This window comes from Ursus arctos, unplaced genomic scaffold (genome assembly GCF_023065955.2).
Source record: "Ursus arctos isolate Adak ecotype North America unplaced genomic scaffold, UrsArc2.0 scaffold_19, whole genome shotgun sequence".
Classification (NCBI taxonomy): domain Eukaryota; kingdom Metazoa; phylum Chordata; class Mammalia; order Carnivora; family Ursidae; genus Ursus; species Ursus arctos.
This window is the reverse complement of record NW_026622863.1, coordinates 6910127-6931335: the sequence shown is the minus strand read 5'-3', so window position 1 is coordinate 6931335 and position 21209 is coordinate 6910127. Positions and strand designations below refer to the sequence as shown.

Below are 21209 nucleotides of genomic sequence, written 5' to 3'. Positions count from 1 at the left end.
ACAGAGACCTGGTAGGTCAGAAAGGGCTAGCATGATATATTCAGAGTACTAAATGAGAAAAACATGCAGCCAAGAATACTATATCAAGCAAGGCTGTCATTCAGAATGGAAGGACAGATAAACAGCTTCCAGGACAAACAGAAACTGAAAGAATATGTGACCACCAAGCCAGCCCTGCAAGGAATATTAAGGGGGATCCTGTAAGCAAAGAGAGAGTCCAAGAGTAACATAAACCAGAAAGAAACAGAGACAATCTCTAGAAACAGGGACTTTACAGGCAAAACAATGGCACTAAATGTGTATTTTTCTATAGTTACTCTGAATGTAAATGGCCTAATGCTCCAATCAAAAGATAGAGGGCAAGAGACTGGATTAAAAAAGCAAGACCCACTGAATCACTCTCTGCAAGAGACTCATTTTAGACCCAAAGACACCTCCAGATGGAAAGTACGGAGTGGAGAACCATTTACCATGCTAATGGACCTCAAAAGAAAGCTGGGGTAGTAATCCTCATATCAGACAAATTAGATTTTAAACCAGAGATTACAGTAAGAGATGAAGAGGGACACTATATCATATTTAAAGGGTCTACCCAACAAGAAGATCTAACAATTATAAATATTTATGCACCTAACTTGGGAGGAGCCAATTATATCAACCATTAATAACCAAATTAAAGAAACACACAGCTAATATTACAGTAATACTAGGGCACTTCAACACCCCACTCACGGCAATGGAGAGATCATCTAAGCAGAAGATCAACAAGGAAAGAAGGGCTTTGAATGACACATTGGACCAGATGGACCTCACAGATATATACAGAGCATTCCATCCTAAAGCAACAGAATACACGTTCTTCTTGAGTGCACATGGAATTTTCTCTAGAATAGATCACATACTGGGTCACAGATCAGGTCTCAACCAATACCAAAAGACTGGGATTATTTCTTGCATACTGTCAGACCACAATGCTTTGAAACTGGAACTCAATCATCAGAGGAAATCTGGGAGGAATGCAAACACTTGGAGGTTAAAGAGCATCCTACTAAGGAGTGAATGGGTCAACCAGAAAATTAAAGAAGAATTTTAAAAATTCATGGAAACTAATGAAAATGAAAACACAGCTGTTCAAAACCTTTGGTATACAGCAAAGGTGGTCCTCAGAGGGAAGCATGTAGTAATACAAGCCTCTCTCAAGAAACAAGAGCGGTCTCAAATACACAAGCTAAACTTACACCTAAAGAAGCTAGAGAAAGACCAGCAAATAAAGCTTAAACCAAGCAGGAGAGGAGAAACAATAAAGAATAGGGCAGGAATCAATGAAATAGAAACCAGAAGAACAGTAGAACAGATAAACAAAACTAGAAGCTGGTTCTTTGAAAGAATAAGATGGATAAATCCCTATCAAGACTTACTTAAAAGAAAAAAAGACCCAAATTAATAAAATCATGAATGAAAGAGGAGAGATTACGACCAACACCAAGGAAATACAATTTTAAGAACATATTATGAGCAACTACATATCAAAAATTAGGCAATATGGGAGAAATGGATGCATTCCTAAAACGTATAAACTAGCAAAAGTGAAACAGGAAGAAACAGAAAACCTGAACAGACCATAACCAGCAAGGAAACTGAAGCAGTAATCAAAAATGTCCCAACAAACAAGAGTCCAGGGCCGGATGGCTTCCCAGGGGAATTCTACACCAAACATTTAAAGAAGCTGTTTCAAACAACAGAAATGAAAGGAAAACTTCCAAACTCGTTCTATGGGGTCAGCATTACCTTGATCTCAAAACCAGAAAAGACCCCACCAAAAAGGAGAATTACAGACCAATATCCCTGATGAACATGGATGCTGAAATTCTCACCAAGATACCAGCCAACAGGATCCAACAGTACATTAAAAGGATTATTCATCACAACCAAGTGGGATTTATTCCTGGACTGCAAGTGTGGTTCAACATTAGCCAATCAATCAATGGGATACATCACATTAATAAAAGAAAGGACAAGAACCCTATGATTCTCTCAATAGATGCAGAAAAAGCATTTGACAAAGTACAGTATCCTTTCTTGATTAAACCTCTTCACATGGGGGTGCCTGGGTGGCACAGCGGTTAAGCGTCTGCCTTCGGCTCAGGGCGTGATCCGGCGTTATGGGATCGAGCCCCACATCAGGCTCCTCCGCTATGAGCCTGCTTCTTCCTCTCCCACTCCCCCTGCTTGTGCTCCCTCTCTCGCTGGCTGTCTGTATCTCTGTCAAATAAATAAATAAAATATCTTAAAAAAAACAAAAACAAAAAAAAACTCTTCACAGTGTAGGGAGAGAGGGAACATACCTCACTATCATAAAAGCCATATACGAAAAGCCCACAGCAAATATCATTCTCAACAGGGAAAAACTGACAGCTTTTCCCCTAAGGGTCCTTAAGGAACACAACAGGGATGCCCACTCTCACCACTGTTGCTCAACACAGTATTAGAAGTCCTAGCCTCAGCAATCAGACAACAAAAAGAAATAAAAGGCATTCAAATTAGCAAAGAAGTCAAACTCTCACTCTTCTCAGACATGATACTTTCTGTGGAAAACCCAAAAGACTCCACCCCAAAATTGCTGGAACTCATACAGGAATTCAGCAGTGTGGAAGGATATAAAATCAATGCACAGAAATCAGTTGCATTTCTATACGCTAACAAGACAGAAGAAAGAGAAATTAAGGAATCAATCCCATTTACAATTACACCAAAAACCGTAAGATACCTAGGAATAAACCTAACCAAAGAGGTAAAGGATTTATACTCAGAAAACTATAGAACACTCATGAAAGAATTTGAGGAAGATCCCAAGAAATGGAAAAACATTCCATGCTCATGGATTGGAAGAATAAATATTGTTAAAATATCTGTGCTACCCATAGCAATCTACACATTCAATGCAATCCCTATCAAAACATCATCAACATTTTTCACAGAGCTGGAACAAATAATCCTAAAATTTGTACGCAACCAAAAAAGACCCCAAATAGCCAGAGGAATGTTGAAAAAGAAAACCAAAGCTGGTGGTATCATGTGGCCGGACTTCAAGCTCTATTACCAAGCTGTAATCACCAAGACAGTATTGTCCTGGCACAAAAATAGACACACAGATCAATGGAACAGAACAGAGAGCCCAGATATGGACCCTCAACTCTATGGTCAATTAATCTTCGATAGAGCAGTAAAGAAGATCTAATGGAAAAAGGACAGTCTCTTCAATAAATGGTGCTGGGAAAACTGGACAGCCACATGTAGAAGAATGAGACTAGACCATTTTCTTATACCATACACAAAGATAAACTCAAAATGGATGAACGACCTAAATGTGAGACAGGAATCCATCAAAATCCTCGAGGACAACACACACAGCAACCTCTTCGACTTTAGCCACAGCAACTTCTTGCTAGACAAGTCTCCAAAGGCAAGGGAAACAAAAGCAAAATGAACTACTGGGACTTCATCAAGATAGAAAGCTTCTGCAGAGCAAAGGAAACAGTCAACAAAACTAAAAGGCAACCTACAGAATGGGAGAAGATATTTGTAAGTGATATATCAGATAAAGGGCTAGTATCCAAGATCTACTAAGAACTTATCAAACTCAATATCCAAAAACCAAATAATCCAGTCAAGAAATGGGCGAAGACATGAATAGACATTTCTCTAAAGAAGACATACAAATGGCCAACAGACACATGAAAAAGTGCTCCACATCACTCGACATCAGGGAAATACAAAATAAAACCACAATGAGATATAACCTCACAACCAGTTAGAATGGCTAAAATTAACAAGACAGGAAACAACAAATGGCGAGGATGTGGAGAAAGGGGAACCCTTTAACACTGTTGATGGGAATACAAGCTGGTACAGCCACTCTGGAAAACGGTATGAAGATTTCTCAAGAAGTTAAAAATAGAGCTACCCTATGTCCCAGCAATTGCACTACTAGGTATTTACCCCAAAGATACAAATGTATTGATTCAAAGGGGCACCTGCACCCCAATGTTTATAGCAGCAATGTCCCCAATAGCCAAACTGTGGAAAGAGCCGAGACGTCCAACGACAGATGAATGGATAAAGAAGACATGGTGTGTGTGTGTATGTATATATATATATACATACACACACACACACACACACACACACACATACACACACACTGGAATACTACTCAGCCATCAGAAAGGATGAATACTTACCATTTACATTGACATGGATGGAACTGGAGAGTATTATGCTGAGCGAAATAAGTCAATCAAAGAAACAATTACCATATGCTTTCACTCATACATGGAATAATAAGAAACAGCACGGAGGATCATAAGGGAAGGGAGGGAAAACTGAATGGGAAGTCATCAGAGAGGGTGACAAACCATGAGAGACTCTTAACTATAGGAAACAAACTGAGGGTTGCTAGAGGGGAGGTGGTTGAGGGAATGAGATAACTAGGTGATGGGCATTAAGGAGGGCATGTGATGTGATGAGCACTGGGTACGATATGCAACTGATGAACCACTGAACACTACACCTGAAACTAATGTTATACTCCATGCGGGCTAATTTAATCTAAAAACAAAACAAAAAAACCAAAGATAGCAGACAGCATACAGCAAATAGCATTTCTAAAAACCACACTATCCTCTAACATACACCTGACCATTTGGTCATCTAAAACTGTAATTTGGAAAAAAAAGAGAATGTTGCTGCCTTAGGACAGCAAGGGTCAAAGAAAAAATGCAGCATATACATTAGAAGCAGAAAAGATTAATACATTCAATTTAGTGTTCAATGTAAAGAAATTGGGGGGAGGGGAATAAACGATCAAACTAGATTCAAGTTAAGGCATTAGGCTGTTCCTCCTGAGATTTTTGCTGAAAAAACTTTGTAGCATATGAGATCACATATTTAATGCTGTCTTTAAGGTAAGAGTAAATGTTTATGGATTAAACATGGCAAAGTCCAACTGTAGTGCTCCTTTAGTTTTCCCCCCCAGAAAGGTTCTTGTAATTAACTGTATTTTAAAAATAACTTCTCATTATTATAAATAATATCTTACTGAATAATAATTTGTATTATACAAATTGTATATTAAGTAAGATTTATATTTTGTTTGTGGGTTTTGTTGTTGTTGTTTGTTTTCTTAGTTTTATTACAATCAGGGACAATATGGTCAACATCCATGAAATTTAGAACCTGCTAAATCATATAATGGCTTGACAAGATTTATATTTAATCTGGATTATCTATTCTTTTAAAAATAAATTTGATGTATAACATTGTTTAAAAAAAAAAAAAACAGGAGCTATTTTAACCTTAACATTGTCCCAGATAGTTAATTTAACACGACCGTGCTTCATTCTGGGCCTTCTAGGAGGTAAAAACAATTTTTTTTAAGTTCTCAGTACCAGAAAGGATGGTCCTCTGTAGGTTAATAGGCAACTATTTTTTAATATTAAAAATTCAACATCCAGAAATCTGGTTTGTACGGCACATCTTATGTGGGGCATAAATGTGTGCTTTAGAGGTCACATTTGAAAAAAATCTCTGGCATTTTCTTAAATGTAGGAATTTTACTAGCCAGGATAATGTATCTTTAAATTTTCAAAAGTCAACCATATAGCTACTCCTATGCCAGCAGCCGTTCAGCCGTCAATCAATCCACTGCTGAACTCAGTAAACCTTGGGTGTAATAACTAACCTGTAATACTAGCCTGCCAGTAACAGAAACAAGTGCAAATAAACGGTTCTAAAAATTATGAAAGTCAATGGAGTATTTCTCACCCCAAGAGAAAAGAACAAATTCACAGGAAAGAGAAAAGTTCTACAGAAGGACAGAATTTAAATTCATTTTATAGGCTTTTGTATGAGAAAAAACAAAATTCCAAATGGCACAACTGTTCTTTATACAGCTATATGTACCTTATTCTTTAAATATAAACGTTCATCATCTGATTGACTATTGGTATTAAGAAACACATCTATCAACAATCATAAAAATCCTATCTTTCTCCAAAATCAGGGAAAAGGCGCTTTCCTGTAGCACCTTCTTTTCCTATTTGGTCCCAAGACCTAGATGATACAAGTTCAGCATTTAAATAATTTATGTAAAGAACTATAGTAACAGTAAGATAATCAGTGGTGAGTATTTCAATAGAAGCTACATGAGCTTTCTGAGTAACAATCAGATTGTAAAAAGGTGTTATTTTGTTGGCTTACCAGTTGTACTTTTGTTCCAAGGAAGTTCCACCATAAGTTCTAAATAATTTCTAGTCAGAGCATATTCTGGCATTGACTGAGGCATTTTTTTGAGTCTGTGGGGAAAGAACACATAGCAAAAATGTTCCACAACACAGAAGAATTCCCTAACAACACAAAAATCCGGCACCTGCTTTTCTGGGTCAGATATATTATGCATATTTGATTTTAAAAATCTGGAAACGTTTCTTAAAAATGTGGTTATTTTGTTTTATGATGTATTTACGGAACAAAATTAAACAGATACCTGCAAAACGGGGGTGAGGCATGGGGGAGGGAACACTATATCAGATTCTATCCTTGAAATATGACCTTACCAATATCGGTATCTCACAGCAGGAGTCTCAAGTCACACTTATCTACTGATATACCTATCACAATAAAATTTAAGTGCCTAACCATGCATAACAATAATTATATATTATTAATTATATATTTTATATATATTATAATAATTATTTATTATTAATTATATATATTTTGTATTAGAGATGAAATCAGCTCATAAAAGCAAGATAATATCAGATATTTAATTAAAAAATGCAACTTCCACAATAAATGCAGTGTTTAAAAAAGTGTTCTGCCCACAACAGATGTTCTACATTTAGTAATTAATGCCAGTCAATATAAAACATCCCTGAACTACAACTCATGTCCTTAACTGTGAACCTGAGAAAGTCTAATCTTTAGTTACTGAGCATTCACTTAGGTTCATTATAATTCACTAATAAAAGAAAATGTAACACAGTTATACTGTGTCAAGTATGAAAAGAAAATACCGGTTTTCTATTTAACCCTCAGATTATCCATATGCCCTATGCTGACATCAAGGTTTCTGTGTACTTCATCTTATACAAAGAGAAACTGACAGTTCCTGCCCTCTAGAGTTTATCTTTTTTCTAAAGAAGAAAAAAGTGACATGTGAAGAACACAGTAATAACTGAACAAACACTGTGTCTAAGCAAAGCACAATCCATTTGTTAAGACAATAAAAACGCAGCTAAGAAGAGTGACCATGTTTGACAGTACGCTGTAAGTGGAAGAACTGCATCACTTATACACAGCAACTGAGAAAAAGATTAGGGACACTGGTGTTAATTCAGGAGTATTAAGAATGTTTTAAAAATCAGATTCTGGTTGAGGAATGAAGAGGGATAATCTGAAGATTCCAAGGATCACAGCTACAGTCTGAGAATTTTGAAAGCCATGAAAGGTAAAAGGTGACATTGGAAAGATAAAATGAATAGAGTGATCTATACCTATATAGAACATAAGGAGAAAGGTCAAATAACATAAAACAAATAACTCAGCTTTCAGTTTGTGATCCAAAGAAGCAGATTCCAGTTTCCATGAGCAGCAATTTTTAACATTAATATGCAAAATGAAAATACCAATGAGTCAACAGCTTTTTTTTAGCATCAATTTACCTTTTTATCTCTTTGACACAGACCTTATGGGCCTGCTCTGGCATACTGGATGTTCGTATTTTTCTCTCCAGCATGACAATGTCATCATTGTCTTCATCCTCATCGTCATCTTCTAAAGCTCCTGGGATGTGTGCAATTCTCCTAACAGGACGTATTGCTATAACCTAAAGTAGAAAGCAGAAGGGTAAAACTGTGTGTCAAAATAAATTGGAAATGAGGTACCTAGTGACACACAAGGTTATAATCGGTGCTGAATAACATTTTCATAATTAGAGTCTACATCTTTAGGAACGAAGTTCAAAATGATAACTAAGAGGCACAAGCACATATGGAAGCAACAGAATTTCAAAAGTGGATCAATATAAAGTGGACATTATTTTACTATATGCTTATACTACAATATGAGAAAAAAATTCAAGAACTGGCTACTAAAAATCATGAAAAATCTAGGAATATCTTTCTTTGAGCTATGACTGCAGCCACTACTTTCTTGATTATATTACTACTTAGCAACTACCAACAGAATAAATTCCACTTTCCCTCCTACATTACAAAATTTCTCTCTAACATCATTAATGTTTCTACCATTGACTCTATTCTCTTTTGACTTCAACACACAGAAAAGTCTTCCTCTGCTCAAAATATTTTATCCTACCTATGTCCCTTTCAGTTAACTACACACTATTCGCTTCCCTTCTTCTGATGTTCTTGCTTTTCCAACAAGTGGCTTTGACCATCACTTCCCTTTCCTCCTTGAGTACTTCAATAATCTGTACTTGACACTTTGGCTTTTGTCTCCATTATGTTGAAATTGCCCTCTGAAATCCAACGACCATCCTCTTTGCCAAACCAAATAGCTTTGTGTTCTATTTCTCCACAACTTCTCTATCATATTTTAAAACTTCTGAAGTGCTCTTTTGAAATTCTCAATTCAATAATATCATGAATCAACACCAGCCATCAATGGAACAAAATGATATACTGGTATTTCATTTAAAAGCATGGGAATTTAACCAAAGAGGTGAAAGACCTGTACTGTGAAAACTATAAAACACTGATGAAAGGAATTGAAGATGACACAGAGAAATGGAAAGACATTCCATTCTCATGGATTGGAAGAACAAATATTGTTAAAATACCTATACCACCCAAAGCAATCTACACATTTAATGCAATTCCTATCAAAATACCAACAGCATTTTTTCTTCCACCAAGCTAGAACAAACAATCTTAAATTTGTATGGAACCACAAATGACCCAGAATAGCCAAAGCAATCTTGAAAAAGCAAAGCAAAGCTGGAGGCTTCACAATTTGGGACTTCAAGTTATATTACAATGCTGTAACGATCAAATCAGTATGGTACTGGCACAAAAACAGACATATAGATCAATGGAACAGAATAAAAAACCCAGAAATGAATCCATAATGATATGGTCAATTAATCTTTGAAAAAGCAGGAAAAGAACAGCCAATAGGAAAAAGACTGTCTCTTCGACAAATGATATTGGGAAAACCAGACAGTAACATGCAAAAGAATGAAACTGGACTACTTTCTTATACCACATACAAAAATAAATTCAAAATGGATTAAAGACCTAAATGTGAGACCTGAACTATAAAAATCCTAGAAGAGAACATAGGCAGTAACGTCTTTGACATTGGCTGTAGCAAATTCTTCCTAGATATGGCTCCTGAGGCAAGGTAAACAAAAGCAACAATAAACTATTGGGACTACATCAAGATAAAAATCTTCTGGGGCGCCTGGGTAGCGTAGTTGTTAAGTGTCTGCCTTCGGCTCAGGGCGTGATCCCGGCGTTATGGGATCAAGACCCACGTCAGGCTCCTCCGCTATGAGCCTGCTTCTTCCTCTCCCACTCCCCTGCTTGTGTTCCTTCTCTTGCTGGCTGTCTCTCCCTCTGTCAAATAAATAAATAAAATCTTAAAAAAAAAAAATCATCTGTACAATGAAGGAAACGATCAACAAAACTAAAAGGCAACCTATGGAATGGGAGAAGATATTTGCAAATGACATATCTGATAAATGGTTAGTATTTGAAATACATAAAGAACTTATAAAACTCAACACCCAAAAAACAATCCAATTAAAACATGAGCAGAAGACATGAGTATATAGTTTTCCAAAGAAGACATCCAGATGACCAACAGACACACGAAAAGATGCTCAACTTCACTCATCATCAGGGAAATGCAAATCAAAACTATGAGATATCATCTCACACCTGTTAGAATGGCTAAAATCAAAAACTCAAGAAACAACAAGTATTGGTGAGGATGTGGAGAAAAATGAACCTTCCTGCACTACTGGTGGGAATGCAAACTGGTGCAGCCACCATGGAAAACAGTATGGAATCTGTGCAAAAAGTTAAAAATAGAACTACTCTATGATCTAGCAATTGCACTACGAGGCATTTGCCCAAAGAATACGAGAATACTAATTCAAAAGGACACATGCACCCTGATGTTTATAGCAGCATTATTTACGACAGCCAAATTATGGAAATAGCCCAAGTGTCCACTGACTGATGAATGGATAAAGAAGTTGTGGTACACACACGCGCGTGCGCGCGGGTACACACACACACACACACACACACACAGAAATACTACTCAGCTATAAAAAAGAATGAAATCTTACCACTGGCAATGACATGGATGGAGCTAAAGAGAATAATGCTAAGCGAAATAAGTCAGCCAAAGAAAGACAAATAGCATGTGATTTCATTCATATGTGGAATTTAGGAAACAAAACGACCAAGCAAAGGGGGGAAAAAAAGAGGCAAACGAAGAAATAGACTCTTAACTACAGAGAACAAGCTGATGGTTACTAGAGGGGAGAGGGTGGGGGAATGGACGAAATAGGTGATGGGGGTTAAGGAGTGGGTACACCTGTCGTGATGAGCGCTGGATGTGTGGAAGTGCTGAATCACTACACTGCACACCTGAAACTCATTACACTGTACACGAACTAAATGGAATTTTAATAAAAACTTAAAAAAAAAAGGAAACATGAGATATACAACTATCACCTTAAATTATTTTCAAAGACACTCATCACAGTTGTTAATTTTTAAAATATAGAAAACATCGGAAACAACACACAATGACTGGCAAAGAGAAATGACTTAGTAAATTATCCTTTTTGGTGACGAACCAAAAATTACCAAGAACAAAAGAAGAGAAAATATTACCGTGTTTTTAAAAAAAAGACAGACCCAGACGTGGAAAAGGAGTAGAAAAACATACTGAATTTAGAATTTTATCAGTAACTTAAGTGGTAAGAGACAATGAAGGTTTTGCTTTGTTCCTTTCTTTATTCCCCCAATTCTTTTTAACTTAAAAAAAACCCTGAATCTCACATCACATAAAAACAACTGGAAACGTGAAGAAGCAGATGGAAAGAAATATTTACCCGCTTATCATCATCTTGCTTGTGTTTTCTGGTCTTCTGAAGCAATTTCAGGCCTTCAATTTGTCTGACGAGCAGCGGTATGGTCATCTTGAACCGTTCCTCTAGACTCACAGCATCTAAAATCTAAGGGAACATGAGTCAGTTAGTACAATCTCTCAGGAACACATGCTCCCAAAACAAGGCAGTCAGAGTCATGACTTAAATTGTTAAGTAAAAAAGCCAACTATCAACATTTACAGCTACGTTATAGCCAATACAACCAGATTAACTATATTAAACCACTAGAATCCTAAAAAGGAAAAAAAGCATCTTGACAGTTCATTTAAAAATGAAGTCATGTGTACTGTTCCCACAGCAAGAACAAAATACACATTTAATGTCAACTCTTTCTGTGAATTGTTCTTTTAAACCCAGAATGTATCTACATATTAGGCCTAAAAAATTCTAGGGTCAAAATATTAAATTTTTACATTCATGAAAGAATAGAAGCACTTTTAACCAACCACCAATGATCGGAGTAATTAATGCTCACCATTCTCTCAAACATCCCTGCTGATGCCCACAGCCAGCTTATTTTTTAAAGTTTTCTCCATTTAACTTTTTCCATAAATTGACAAACTACTAGTACTGATAATGTGAATAAAAGAGCTGTCTGAACATACAAAAATGTAAATCAATCACTTTTAATAGTCAATTTCAGCGAAAGAGCATTTTTAACTACTTTTATAGATTTCTAGTATGTCTTACTGAAGGTCAGAATGTATTATTTCGAATAAAAACTGACAAAACAACTTAGTATTTAAGAAGGGAATACTATACCTGGAGCTTCTCTTTGTTGCTTGTTCGAATAATTGAAGTCAGAATGTCTGGTAAAGCTTCCCTTGGTAGACTATCTAAAAGGCGTCGCAATTTAGCAACTGCAGGGACAGACATATCTAACATCTCAACCAACTACAAGGAAAAAGAAGTCTTTTTAATGAAATCTGGCATTATTTGTGAATTCAAAAAACAGACTGCTATATAGGTGTAATGTTTGGGCCTCAGAGTCTTTGGTTCTGAAAGATCACTGATTACTACAGTCAGGTGTCAGAGGAAAAGAGAAGTATATTCAAAATATCAAACAGAATCAAAAAGTAAAAAATGGCTCAAATGTGGGTAATACGAACGTTTAAAAGGCTCTGTAAATTTATGATCTTATTTTGAAAAAAATTAAAATTTGAGCAAAAGTTGCAATAGTACAATGAACTCCTATCCTCCCCCTAAGTTCACCAATTATTAACATTCTGCCACGTTCGCGTTTTCTAAGCATGTGTGCGCTCACGCCCGCACAGTTATTGCTGAATGTTTTAAAGTAAGTGGCAGACACCATAACCCTTGTTCTTAAGAACAAAGGCACTCTCTTACATAATCACAGTGTAATTACCAAATTCTGGAAATTTAATAGAGTCGATGCTATTATGCTAACCAATGAGTAGTTGAAATACCGTTTTTTAGTAGAACATCTGGATTAACGAGAATCTGAGTGCTGTGAATGATTTTTATAAAAACAACATCCAGGGTACACCTGGAGTTAAGACACATTAAGTTCAAAGCAAGCTTTCAGTAACTATGATAATCATTGGGGTTACTGACAAAGTTCTCCTTTTCTTCTGGGCACATGGCAGGACTTTTTCTCCCCTTCTCTGAATACAAATGGGGCTATGAGTCCTGCCATGATCCAAGAAACAGGAGCAGAAGTGACAGTTCCTTCTGGGTAGAAGCATTAAAAACCATCGAGATTTGCCACATTTCCTTCTCCAGCCTCAGCAATAATGACTACATGTTTTGGGATGAATCTCTAACCTTCCTGAGTCCCTAAGTGACTCAAACAGGTAAATCAGCACACTCTCTAGTTTTAAGTATAAAGCATGAATGAGAAATACACCTTGGTTATAATGAATGCTGAGATTCTGGAATACTGAGAACAGCAAAGCTTAGCCCATACTAATTCACAAATGATGTGCCTCATTTAGTTACTCTAAAAAGATTTCTGATGCCAGTACTAATCAAGCCTCTCTGAAGGCATTGTAATTTAGGAACCGATCCATGGCCTGCCAAAGTCAAGGGAATGAAAGCGCAGTCATGATGAAGTTTTTCACGTAATAAAATTTGAAGACTCTTTCTCCTAAGAATTCATCCTAAGAAAACAGAACAGTTAAAACTCGTTCTCCAATCACTTACTGAGCACAAACTACATGACAGACACAACATATGGCGCCGTAGGGGATGGCTAAGGCAGGGATGAATGCAAGTCTGGTAGAGGAAGCAGACCCATAAGGTAAATTTCAATACAATGTAATAACCATCACATTAAAAGGGATGCATAAAGGACAGTGGAAGCGCAGGAAAAGGAGCACTAACAGCCCACAGGAGCTGGGAAAGCATAAATCTGAAAAGAGAGAAGGAAGAGCACTCCCAGCAGAGAGAACAGAAGGGACAAAATCACAGGGACATGAAACAAGATGTGAAGCTCTTGGATGGACAACGTGACTAAATTGGGTTTAAATGGGATTCAACAGAGTTGGGAAGGGTCTTAATGTTATCCTAAGGAAGTAACTTTACCCTATCACCATTAAAGTCTTTTTCTCAGGGGAGAGGCAGGCCCAAAACGTCCTTAGAAAGGCTCAGTGAACAGGATAAACCAGAGAGAAAAGAAACCAGAAAGAGATTAGTCAGGAAGCTACTGAAGAAGTCTACTGATGAGGGCTATGTAAGGAGATACAGAAGGAAAGGACAGAAAAGTATTAGCTGGAAACCACCTCAATGTCTAAAAGGAAAGATAAAATTCTGATATCCGAACTCAATGAAATTAATAAAAATACTTAATATGAAAAGCAGACATGGAGAGGAAAACAAAACAGAAGACTGAACTGGACTAAGATCAGAAGATCAGCCAAAAGTTAAACTAAATGCATGACCGCAGTGAAATTATGGTGATGTTTCTCTCTAAAGATTCCTTTCATGTCATTACAATTCTTCACATGTTTAAAATTTCTCTTTTGATTCAAAGTGGGGAGAAGTAAAAAGCAAAGTGCAATCTCTATAAAGCTGTGTCCAAAAGAACACGGACCCAGGGAGTATTACCCAGGAAAAAAAAAAAAAATTCTGATTCTCCCTCTATCTCCTTCTTAAATGGCATAATCACTTACTTTAGTTCTCAAAAGGAAGTTTCTTTGTTCAGAGCAGATTCTTCCTTTAAGTCCCCACAGAAGTTATAGTTCTAAGTTTTTCATTTTCCTATTGTTTATCACACTAGAAGTGCGTTGCTTCAAATGCCACATCAGGTACAGATACCCTAGGCTGTGAACACCTGCCTTACACTTTGCAATGATCGGGGGCCTTTAGACACTGCCTGATGCTCACAGATCTAGTTACGGTCACTGGACTGCATCATCAGAAAGTAGAAGACTACATTTTATAATATATTTCTTACAAGGTTTCTTACAAAATGGTGTGAGGGGAGGAGCTTTCCATTCAATCTAGAGTTCAAAAACCTCAAACTTACAATTAAAAAGGCAAATATTTAATGCATGCCTCACGTGTGCTTCCCTCCCAGCATTCTAGGCTTTAATCATCTTTGAAATTAGTCTACCATAGACCTAACCTTCCAAAGTCACTGCTAGTCTTAGTGTGACCTTGACTTCTGAACCAATGTAACTTATGTAATTTGCTACCTAGATGTTCTTGTGACATAGCGCTTTTGTGCAATATTTTAATTTTTAACATTATGCAGGCTTAATAACTAATAACACTGGAAGTTATAAGGAAAGCTCTAGAAATACTCTTTGGAAAAATTTTAGAAAAGTTGGCTCATTTTTCCTAGAATGACTTAGGTATACTCTTTAGACAAAAGCAAAGTGAAATCAATATATTATATTACTAATTCATTTAAACATATGCTGCCCTAAAACTTCACCACTCAACAGATTCATCATATCTTAGGGCAGCAAAGGAATGGAAGAAAATGGGGTTTTAAGGAAAAGAAATAAAAGCAACTCACTTGTACTGCATATTTGTAAAACTGTTCTGAGAGTTCTCCTAGCTCCTCCCTGGTTTTACAGGTGTTGGGAAATTCTTCAAGCCGGTCCAGCTGCTCCACTTCAGCAACAGGATATGGCTTCTCTTTTAAGACCTGTACGATCTGGAAACGGCACAGGCCTGTAATCAGCAAAGTGTAGTGAGGCTTGGGCCAGTTACTGCCTACAACCTGAACCGCCAGGGCAGCCGTCCCAATCCTGAAAAACACACAAAACATCAATGTTACAAATGTGCAGTGTGGTAGAACAGAAACTTGCCTCAAAACGTGTTTCCTTTTCTGAGAAATTCTTTAAAAAACAAATAACATCTAAAGTGGAAATGAATTATTTCTCTAATTCAGCATCTAGCAATGGTCTGTGAAGTCACTACCATCAGCAAGGGGGCAAAGCAGACCATCTCATTCCAATTAGCATCTCCTTTAAGATTAGGTAGAAATTCCTAAAAATAAAAACATAAAAGTACTTGACAATTACACAGCTTAAATTCATTTTGCTAGGAATGAGGCAATATTATACCAGAACAAATATTAGCATTTTAAACAGATGGAAATATAAACAGCATAATGTTAAACCAATCTGAGAAATCTCTGTTCCAGTAACCAGTTTTGCTACCAACATCAAGCCAAGTTTTTCACACAATCAATCCCCAAAATATCTGCCTTTTCACAAACTGTTAATCAAATCTGAGAATCAGTACCTACTATGCCCATGAATACGAAATTTCTAAATGTGGGGACTAAATATTAGAGGCCACACACTGTCATGACTGAAGGTATAAACCTAGTTCTGTCCTAAGTGGTAAATGCCCCACCTAATACTAACTTAAAAAGTTCTTTTTTATTTCCGTCTTAGCTCCTTATCAGAACATACAATTCTGACCAAGTTACATATAAACTTAATTCACAGAAAGGAAGTCTCATCCAAACTAAGCCAAAACTCTACAATGTAGAAAGAGCCACATTCAGAAGACACATCTAGATCCCAAACTAAAATTTTATCTTCTCCGTTCAGCCACAGGAAAGGTTGTCACTTCAGAGAAAAAATTACAATTAAGGCAACTAGAACTCTCAGCACCATGGGGAAATGGTAATCCTAGAAAATCGCACTTGCCCATCTCAAACACACTGAATCATCTATGAATACAGAATTTGAATATTTCAGGAAATTTGCTTACTTTTATATGCAGTCAATTCGCGACTACTTCCTTATAAATTATTCATTGCGTAGATTATGCGGAACTTTTGGCTTCCCTCTCCCATTCAGTTAATTTTGGGCTACGTGCACCTTTCCTTGCCACCTTTTCAATCACATCATGCGTACGGGGGATAAAAACTGATTTAAACAATAACTAAAACCAAAGAATCAGGAAGATAACTTGGTGGGGAGAAAAAACATGATATACTTTAAAAACTGAAATGATTTGACAATCATCTATTATTTTAAGGTATTTGTGTTGTGGCTGCTTTTCTTCAGTCATTAATGGTAGTAGGCTCTATCTCCCACTTCCTGTAAACCAACTCAGACTGCCTGAGAAAGTTAGCAATAGCTGAACTGATGAGAGGCCAAGATTACAAGTCCCCTCAGATAATGCCCATCAATGCTTGCACAATGCGGATCTGTCTACAAGCAACATCACCAGATGACAAACCGGATCCCTGGCCTAAGGGGTTTGCAAACTGGAACCAAGGAGAAACCAGAGAGAGAGGTGAGGCAAGTCCAAACCTCCAGATTAGGAAATAAATTTAATTATTTGAGCCACGTCATTCATTAAAGATGAGACTAAAAATGAGTTTTCTTACAAAGCAAGTAAAATACTGTATTAACAGTGAAAGGAAGATGTTCCAAACTGAAAAGAGATTAAGTTGGATTTATATTCTGCCTCTCCTCCTAATGAGATAAAATGTATAAAGGTTTTACATTTGTTAATTGGGTCTTACTTTAGATCACTTACAGTTGACTAGAATGTAACCTTTTTAAAGAAAAACATGATCTGTGAAATGATAAATGGCTAGAAAGAGCATCTGGGGAAAGACATTTCAGGTGAAAAGCTCTGTGAAAAAGGACCATATTTAAGGTTATTTTAGACAAGTTCTATTGTATATTGGGCTCCAGGTTATACATATAAATATAGATAGTAAGTAAACAATATATACCATTAATCTAATACTTTCCTACTATGATACATAACAGGCTTCATATCAAGTTAGTCATCTTTCGGGGCGCCTGGGTGGCATAGCGGTTAAGCATCTGCCTTCGGCTCAGGGCGTGGTCCCGGCGTTATGGGGTCGAGCCCCGCATCAGGCTCCTCCGCTATGAGCCTGCTTCTTCCTCTCCCACTCCCCCTGCTTGTGTTCCCTCTCTCGCTGGCTGTCTCTATCTGTGTTAAATAAATAAAGAAAATCTTAAAAAAAAAAAAAAAAGTCATCTTTCTAAATATTCCAGTTTTTCTATTAATATTTGCTTTATTAGGCATGACCATAAGCCAACATTCTGATTTTGCAACAGACTCAAATGTATACAATATGTGAGCGGTGTTCTTTCCCTTCAGGTGTAGCTCTGTGAATCTACACCTTAATTACTGTGATACTTTACAGTTCAGAGAATTTTTGAGACTCCTAACTGGGATCTATTTTCAGAGTTGTACAATATTATTTTAATCCAAACAAAGTCTGATTATAATGGGTATGATTTATGTACTCTGGAAAATGACTTAGATAATATAAGAGTTCCAAAAATATTCGAGAACCATCAACTGTAGTCGTGGGAAAATCTAAAAGCAGCACCACTACAAAAGGCAGTTTTCGAAGATGAGGATATTGTATAAATATCCAAACTGGCCTATACCAACCACTTGCTTTTTTTTTTTTTTTTTAAATGTTAAAGCTCTCCATCTTTCTTGGAATCCTCAATCTTCCAAGTCTTTTTCTGTAATGACACCAGTTTAGATCTGCCCATATTGAAAGAAAACGGGGACTTCTCACTCCTCCCCACAACCTTCATTTGTGAAATTTACATTTAAAACTACCCATTTGAGGAATAATACCTCTAACATATAGGTTTATTGCTCTGTAGCCTAGTATTCATAAGGCTTTCGTAAGTATTATCTCATTATATACCACCTTTTACTCCTGTGAGGAAGGTAGCACCACTTCCTTATAAATTAGTAACTGAGATTCAAAAAAGGTAAACAGATTAGTTATCCATGATGATAAAGATACTGCACAGGCAGGCAACAGGGACCTGAATTAGGCTTTATGACAAATTTTACTTTTACCACCACAATGGACAATATCAATTTGTGCCTATAAGAAATACAAATAAATACTTACATAGTTTCTAAATAGCTGAGATACTAGAAAGCACAGCTATTATTTAATATCTACGGTTCACATCTTAATTACACTTAACAAAGAGAAGCATTTCTACCAACACTCTGGAATCAAGTTACATATCTTAGGAAAAAAAACAACGAAAATATCTTTTTAGTGCTATCTTGTGTCACCCTACTTATCTTCTTGAATTATTTGTTGATTTTGGCAAAACTCATCATTATGATTAGTAATAATTTAGAAACAAGGAGTCTATTAGGATTGCCCCAAGGTCTACAACAGACAAGGCTTCTGTTGCTACAGGATTTTTGATTTTCACTCCTTTATTAAAACTTCATTTCTGGGGGTGCCTGGCTGGCTCAGTCAACAGAGCATGAGACTCTTGATCTTGGGGCGGTGAGTTCAAGCCCCACGATGGGCACAGAGATTACTTTAAAAAGATTAAAAAAAAAAAAAGTAAAACTTCGTTTCTGAGTTTAAGAAATGCCACTTGAAGACATTTTCCTTAAAAAGAGTAAATGCAAATTTAGGAAAATCTAAGTAGAGCTATCCATCACATACTTGCTAACATAAAAAGACTAAATTTTAAAATGTTAGTACTATCAGGTAATACTTCCTGAATGCCTAAGAATGCTCACAGATAAAAATAAGAGTAATGCCGGGACAAAGAGTTGACCCAAATTATGAAACTGGTCAACTGCTATCTATAAAGCATTCACTTCTTGCCAGACAAATGCCAATGAAACTAATTGGAGTCTTGGAGGAAAAGCCAGAAAAAAGAAGAGGGACTGAGAAATCAGCAATATGAGGAAATGAAGCCATGTATCCTGAAGAATATAAGGCTGGAAGAAGACTGGATGCCAATCTTCAAATGCATGAAAGGACAGTGTATACGCAGTGCTAACTTATTATCCATCTTCACTAAGAAAACAATGAGTCACTCAAGTCTAGATAAGCAGGGTGCCGTGAGGTGGCATAAGAGCCAAGTTCTATGCTGCAGGGATAATCCAGGCGTCCTTTAAAAAGGCTCCTGTGGCAGGTAACATGCCTGCACACTAACATGCAGAAAGGAGTGTGCTGTTCAAAACAGTAAAGGAAGCTGTTCAGGGAAGTCAACATCTGGCTTTGCTACTTTCTGTGACAAGGAACACTGGGGAACAAATTACTTCTGCTGCTCCTTCAAGACTGAAGGTTGTCACCTGGATGAGAGTTTAAAGGAAACAAAAGACAGGAGTAGAGCCCCTGGCCTTCCCTTTGGGTACCACCACCATCTGGAAAAGCAGGTAACTGAGCAAGGGCAGATTTGTGTATCGAAACAAAGTAATGTTATGGGTAACTCAGTATTTGCATTATCAAAGCTTTTAAAATTTTTAAGAGTGTTTAAAGGTCATAGTAGGGAAAAAAGGCATTTGAAGCTAGTGCTAAGGAATGCAGTACAATCCTTCTACACAGGTTTTTTCAAGTAGCAGACAATATTTCTAGAATAACCAGATGGTCTGGTGGGTCCTTATGCTAAAATTCTAGGAAGAATTGTCAATGTATGTTTTCTAACTTAAATGAGTAAATTCTAACAGTGCTATTAATTTAAAATAAAGGCAGCAATATGGAGATCAAGTATTAGATTGCACATCATCTGAGTATTAATGATTACCTCCAAGCAGGAGAATTTAGTTATTGATGTTTCGGAGGGATTTACATAAAAGAAATTAAAAAGTATCCAAAATCTTGCCAGGATATACCAACAAAAGGACTAAAATATGACTAAATCTACTTTTGAAATTCAGTGTACCCACGGGTAATCACCACACAGATGCACAGAACTAAAACAAAAAAAAACCCTAACCGTGAACACTCTTGCCTCAACCAGCAATCAAATGCCTGGGCACAGAAAGCAAAAAATTGTGGTATAAGCAGAGGCTTAAGGAGTGGGGTCATTATGTAGGGAAACCAGAATCCAATACAATTTTTAAGAGTTTACTGAAACTTGAAAAGTATCCAATTCCATGCAAGCAATAACCACAGGAGATCAGATGGAAGCCAAAATGTTTTCCATGCCTGAGAAATGCAAGGTTTTACAATGTGGACTAATAAGAGAGTGTTACGGGTTTTTGTTTTGCTTTGTGTTAGGAAGGGAGGGGAGAGATACCAGTTTCCTCTCTGAATCTGAAGAGAGTTATAGACTTTTCTTTTAGAAATGTATATAGTCACAAGATTTCAGTAACCCTCTCAGAAATCATTAAGTCGGGAATCCCCAACTTTAACAAAGGGTAACTGCAGGTAAACAATGGCTCTAAACTAAAAGCATCTCAGGAAAAGTTAAGGATAGGAGGCAGGGACTAGGGAGGGGGGCATTTGTTGAGCACATACTATATATATCCCAGCATTGTCCAACAGAAATATAATGTGAGCCATGTGCGTAATTTTAGGAGCCACATTAAAAGGTAAAAAGAAACAGGTGAAATGCTAGTATTTTATTTAACCCCGAACAGCCAAAATACTACCATTCCAACACTTAATCTATGTAAAATTTATTAATCAGCAAAACATTTTACATACTAAATTTTCAAACTCTAGTGTGTGCTGTATACTTACAGCACGTTTGGGGTGACTAATTGCACTGATTTATCTGGGACTAACTGTGTTTCCTGG

At 36.8% G+C, this 21209-nt stretch overlaps 2 protein-coding genes across 3 annotated transcripts in view; one reads left to right on the top strand and one right to left on the bottom strand.

Annotated features, from left to right (window-relative positions):
* Nucleotides 1–21209, bottom strand: part of LONP2 (lon peptidase 2, peroxisomal) — a 99774-nt gene that overhangs the window by 77317 nt on the left and 1248 nt on the right. Inside the window, exons 2-6 of one of the 2 annotated variants that reach the window (XM_026494709.4) lie at nt 15195–15429; nt 11975–12106; nt 11156–11278; nt 7725–7888; nt 6259–6353 (exon numbers count right to left, since the gene is read on the bottom strand). In XM_026494709.4, the coding sequence (XP_026350494.1) occupies nt 6259–6353; nt 7725–7888; nt 11156–11278; nt 11975–12106; nt 15195–15429 (749 nt within the window). The remainder of the gene's footprint in view (nt 1–6258; nt 6354–7724; nt 7889–11155; nt 11279–11974; nt 12107–15194; nt 15430–21209) is intronic. The other variant, XM_044382367.3, reaches the window with a different exon arrangement.
* ABCC11 (ATP binding cassette subfamily C member 11) overlaps nt 15210–21209 on the top strand; it is a 71676-nt gene continuing 65676 nt past the window's right edge. The window contains exon 1 of the mRNA XM_026493697.4: nt 15210–19843. The gene's annotated coding sequence lies outside the window, so the exon portion shown is untranslated. The remainder of the gene's footprint in view (nt 19844–21209) is intronic.